Raw genomic sequence first — 5,678 nt, forward strand, 5'->3', positions numbered from 1 at the left:
AGGGAGACAATACACTGTTTACACATGTGAGTCTGACTTATTTCACTTATGAGTATGGTCTCTGGTTACATCCATTTATCTATAAAAGCCTCAAGTTTATCTTTCATTATAGCTGAGTAATACTCCATTGTATAAAAGCACCACATCTTTTTTATGCATTCCTCAGTTGATGGGCATTTGGGTTATTTCCAAGATTTAGCTATTACAAATTGTGCTGCCATAAACATGGGTACACATATACTACTGTGGTATGATGCTTGTAATTTTTCTGGGACTATACCCATTTAATACTTCTGTGACATTACATTTGGATCAGGAATAACTATTATATGAGACCATATGTATCAATTGCTGTAACTCCAGGAGTCTATTTCTCTCACTGCAGTGCTAGTCTGCTATTGCTGCTGCTATGAGATCCAGAAGAAGATACTTCCTTCCCTTTTTTTCTTTCCTAACTGAAAAACAGATTCACCATGATTTCAAGTTTCTTCTAATATCTCATGTATGACTCTTATTGGCAAAATCTAAAATGGCAGTCTACAGGCAAGGAGGTCTAGGAAATAAGATTGCCACACTTTCTCCCCCTATGGGGGAATGTAGAAAGGTAGACATGCTGCTGAAAACCAATATAAAACCTGACACATACAATGTGGGAATAGGGCAATGTGAAAAAGGAGTGAAGAGTTCTTGGGAAGATCAATTTCAGGAACTAGAATGTAGGAAATGAGGATCCACTTAGAGATGCACAATCTATATTACATTCTTCTTGGAGAGTTTCTCGGGTAGATATATGCTCCAGTTTGAAGGCTACTGCTCTAGAGATTGATATTGTTAGGGAATATAAACCCTGTGGTCAGCTTCTTTAGGGCATCCTTGACATCCTTATTTCTCAGGCTGTAGATGATGGGATTCATCATGGGGGTCACTACACAGAAGAAAACAGAGACCAGAATGTCCATGTCCAAGGAGTAGCCTTCACTGGGCCTGGCATAGTTGAAGTTGGCTGTTCCAAAGAAGACTATCACCACTGTCAGGTGGGATGCACAGGTGGAGAAGCACTTGCTCCTGCCTTGAGAAGAGGGGATCCTAAGGATGGCAGAGATGATGAATATGTAGGACCCAGCAGTAAACAGGCAGGGGCTCAGGCCAATGGTGGCACTGGCCACATGGAGCACAGACTCATTGACAGACGTGTCTGAGCAGGAGAGCTTCAGGATCAATGGGATGTCACAGAGAAAGTGGCTGATCTTGTTGGGACCACACAGAGTGAGTGTGGCTGCCAGCACTGTGTGTGTTACAGAATTCACCAGCCCACAGAGCCAGGACCCAGTCACCAGGCAAATACAGACCTTCACACTCATGAGTACTGGATATTGAAGAGGGTGGCAAATGGCCACATAGCGATCATAAGCCATGGAAGCCAACAAGACACACTCAGTGCCAGCACATGTCAGAAGGAAGAAAATCTGGGAAAGGCAGCCCTCATAGGAAATGGTCTTCTTCTCCCGGAAGAAGTTCACCAACATGACTGGAATGGTGGTAGATGTGTAGCAAATGTCTAAGAAGCTCAAGCTGCTGAGGAAATAATACATTGGTGTGTGGAGAGCAGGACTGACCCTGGTGGCCGTTATTATGAGGACATTCCCTAGAAGAGTTGTCAGGTAAATAACGAGGAAGACAAGAAAGAAGAAGCTCCACAAGTTGGAGTGATTTGAAAATCCCAAGAAGATGAATTCGGTGACAAATGTCTGATTGCTCATTTCAAATGCTGACGTAGTTATGAAACAGAAAAAGAAATCTCAATGAGAACATATTAAGAAGTGGGTTTGTAAGCCTACAGAGCTAAGTTGAATAGTGTTATTTATAGTCCTGTCATGGATTATTTATGATTGCTGTTTTGGAAGAATAAATAGAGACTTGGTCTAAACTACAAAAGCTACTAAGCCTTGCATCTTACAAGGTATGCAGTATCTTCCTTATGACACTATACTCTGTTATCTTAAATTCTTTTTTTATATCTTATTTTTTAAGTAAGAAACTGATAATGAAAAATTAAGATAATGCAGAAAGATATGAAAAATAATACACACATGCATAGAATTGGTACTAGCACTCCACGTAATATTTTCTGGCTGTTTTCATATATATACATATATTCATATATATTCATAAGCTTAAGACACCAGAAGCACAAATCCCCAAAATTGCATTGCATTCTATAATTTCTACAAAGAAATTTAATAGCTTTTTGATTGAATATTTACATAGCTTTTATCCCTTTTGCCATTATGAACAATGGAATTAAAATTCTCATACATAAGATCTGTGAACATGTATGATCATTTCTTCAGAATAAAATTTTAAATCAATATACCTTTAAATAAATTGATCTCATTTTCTCAGTAGGAAGTTTTACCTTTTCAGTGTGTGTAAGATATAAAAACTTTAACCAATCATATATACTTAGGTATTTTTTTTCATTTGGGTAACCTTAGTACTCTAAGATTTAATCTTAGCACTCATTAAAATTTCTGAAGAGAAAATTGATACAATTTACAATTTTCTGTTAAATTACTCATGCATTTCTTTGAACTGTTATTGTGAAATAAAATTTCTACTTTTTTTCAATCTTGGAAGCAAGGTGTTATAGTAAAAACAATAGACTCTTGAACCAGATAGATGTCGGTTAAAATCCTACATCTGTTGCTTATTATGTAGATAGTGGAAAAATTAGTTCATCTCTATTCCTCAGTTTGCTCATTGGGTTCTGATATAAAGTGTCTCTATCAATGTTTTAAAATCAAATTAGAAAATTCCCTTTCGCCCTTTCTTTACTGGTAGTTTTATGTTTGTTGGTTGGTTGGTTCTGGGAACTGAACCCAGAGACTTGCACTTGAGTATTGGGTATTTTATACTGTCTTTTAATAGAGTGACTTTTTTTATGTTGTTGAGTTTAGAAACATAGAGTTATTGTAGTATTTCATAATTACCCTTTTAAGATTGTGTCAGTATTGACATCTCTACTTTAATACTTGATGTTTATAATTTGTCTTTTACCTTTTGTTCTTAATCAGTCTGGTTGAATGTCTATTAATCTTATTGATCTTTTAAAAAACCAGATTATTTTCATTGATTTTTCACTATTTTTTCAATCTCATCGGTTCCTTTTCTAGTGTTTATTATTCTTATGTCTTGATTGCATTGAGTTGAATATACTCATTTCTCTAAGGTAGAGAATTTTTATGTCTTGATTGCATTGAGTTTAATATACTCATTTCTCTAAGGTAGACGTACAAGTTACTGGCTTTAGACACATGCTTTTCTAATATAAATATTGAAAGCTCTAAATTTTTCGTTATGTCCTGCTGCAGCTGTAGTCTGTAACTTTTGATATATTTTTCCTCTTATTTTGATTCTGTCCAAAATATTTTAAAATTTCCTTTTAGATTTAGTGTGCTCTCTAGTTCAGGACCTCTTGTAATTTTGCAAAGTCTTTGGCCATTACCTCAAACATTTCTTTTTCTCTGTTCATCTCTCTCCTCTTGGAATTCTAATTTTCACACATTAGGCAGTTTGGTGCTATGTCACATTTCTTGCATACTCTGGTTTATTTGTTTAAACTTTTTTCCTCCCATGCTCTGGTGTAGGTAATTTTCATTGACTTATCTTTATGTTTAGCAATCGTTTCTTCAGCTTTGTCAGGTTTAATAGTGAGTCTTTCAAAGGTATTTTTCTTTTTTATTAATGTTATTTTTATTTCTATTGTTTTTAACCTCTTATGATTTTTATCTCTCTGCTTAAAGTGTTTAGACCATTAATTATTATTGCTTTAAATTCTTTCTCTGATAGTTTAAACATCTCTCATGTTTAAGTCAAGTTCTGATGTATCTTCAGGTTGTATTTTTATTTACTTTTTTTTTTTTTATTCTTTGATGCTGGGGGGTTGAACTGAGAGCCTTCACACTGGGTGGCCTTTTTTGTTTTGAGACAGGCTTTCACTAAGTCACTAAATTGCCCAGTCTGGCCTTGAATTTGCAGTCCTCCCACCTTTGTCTCCCGCAGTACTGAGATTATGGATGTGGAGGGAAGAGGGGAGGAAAGGAAGAGGAAAAGGATTTTTTTAAAAATGGAAGTACAGCTTTTGCAAATGGGAAGGGAAACAAGAATTGGAGGGAGTAAAGAAGGACTGAAGGAGAAGGGGACAAAAATAATTAATACATGTTACATATATGTACAAACTCCCTGGGATAAATTTAATAATTATGTACCACAAACATGAATTAATAAAAAAGAAAAAATTTAGAAATAAAAATTTTTAAGTGCTCCATTACTTTTGAAAGCCAGATATACTGTATAGGACAGTAGATGCTGAGGTAAATTTTTTTTTCTTGCAGACACCTTTGTTTTTGCTAAACCTTTACTATGCCAGCTAATAGTCAGAAGTTGGGCTCAGTTTGAAGTTTGTTGGTCCTATGTTCACTCTGAGTGCACCACAGACTCCAAATTACTACTGTAGAGACACATTAACTCTAGGGAGGCAGCTAGGGCGCCCTTAGTTCTGTTCTCTGATTGGCTTCATGTACTGTCTCTTCACTCTTCTCTAGAGATAATCTGCTTCTTGAAGAATTCCAGCAGTATTCTGCAGTAATTTTCATTCGGTGCATGTTAGTGGGTAGTGAGGAAAAGAGCAGAAGTGATCATTGATGTTCTGTTAAGCCTGAGTCTTAGGTACTGTAAACTCTGTGACTTTCACAAGTGACCTTGCCCCTTCTCCAACTATGTATACTGTTGGATCCACATGTATCCCTGCCCCTCGCTCCTGGTTATATTTTTTGGCCTCTCTTCCCTTACTCAGCTCTAAGGTGCCATAAAGTGACAGTTTTTATTACTCTTGCCCCTAAAATTACATCCTCTCTTCTGTAGGAAAAATATAGGAAACGAATCTGGGAGGAGTTTTAGGTTTTGCGGTTGCTCTTCATTCCTCTAAGTGATAGCACCACTAAGGAAACTTCCTCAGAATCCTTCCCTATATGTGTTTCTGGAGAGCATCTGCTGGAGTTCGTGGAGGAAAAGGAAGAAACAGGTACAAACCACTTTATTTGTACAGCCCTCGGGGACTTCATGTTCTTAGCTAGTCTACACTTAGTCCTTAACAATTCATTAAATATTTTGAGTTATGTTTTTATGTTTGTCAGCTTATATGGCATCTAGTGGTTTCTGCCCTAAGTTAAAGAAAGTGTGTGTTGTTTTTTGATTGTCTATGATTTCCAAGATTTCAGTTTAGTTGTTTGAACTGCATCTCAATTGCCTAAAAAAATCAAGAAAAGTCACTAATTTGCATATTCTGCTTTTTTGGTGGTTGTAATGATGGAAACAATATGCTTTCTAACCCTATAAATCTCCAAGCTGAAATTTGAAGACTATGCAGTCATTCTTGAAAACTATTTGGCAATTTCTAATAAAGATAAATAGTCATTCTATAACTCAACAATTACACTCCTACAATATGCTCAAAATGAATGAGGGCCAGGGATATAGCTCAGTGGCACAAGCGCCTGCCTGGCAAGTACAAGGTCCTGAGTTTGATTCCTGGTGCCAAAAGAAAAAATTTTAAAAAAGAAAATGAATGAAGACTTCTCTCTCTCTCTCTCTCTCTCTCTCTCTCTCTCTCTCTCTCT

The 5,678-nt window shown here is 36.3% G+C and overlaps 1 protein-coding gene across 1 annotated transcript in view; it reads right to left on the bottom strand.

Annotated features, from left to right (window-relative positions):
* Nucleotides 1-709: 709 nt before the first annotated feature.
* The window catches only part of LOC102014718 (olfactory receptor 1052-like), a 13,589-nt gene continuing 8,620 nt past the window's right edge, over nucleotides 710-5,678 (bottom strand). The window contains 2 exon segments of the mRNA XM_005413465.2: nucleotides 710-847; nucleotides 849-1,768. Coding sequence (XP_005413522.2) covers nucleotides 710-847; nucleotides 849-1,768 — 1,058 coding nt within the window.

The sequence above is a fragment of the Chinchilla lanigera genome, unplaced genomic scaffold (genome assembly GCF_000276665.1).
Source record: "Chinchilla lanigera isolate Chin_1 unplaced genomic scaffold, ChiLan1.0 scaffold00167, whole genome shotgun sequence".
In the NCBI taxonomy this organism is placed as follows: Eukaryota; Metazoa; Chordata; class Mammalia; order Rodentia; family Chinchillidae; genus Chinchilla; species Chinchilla lanigera.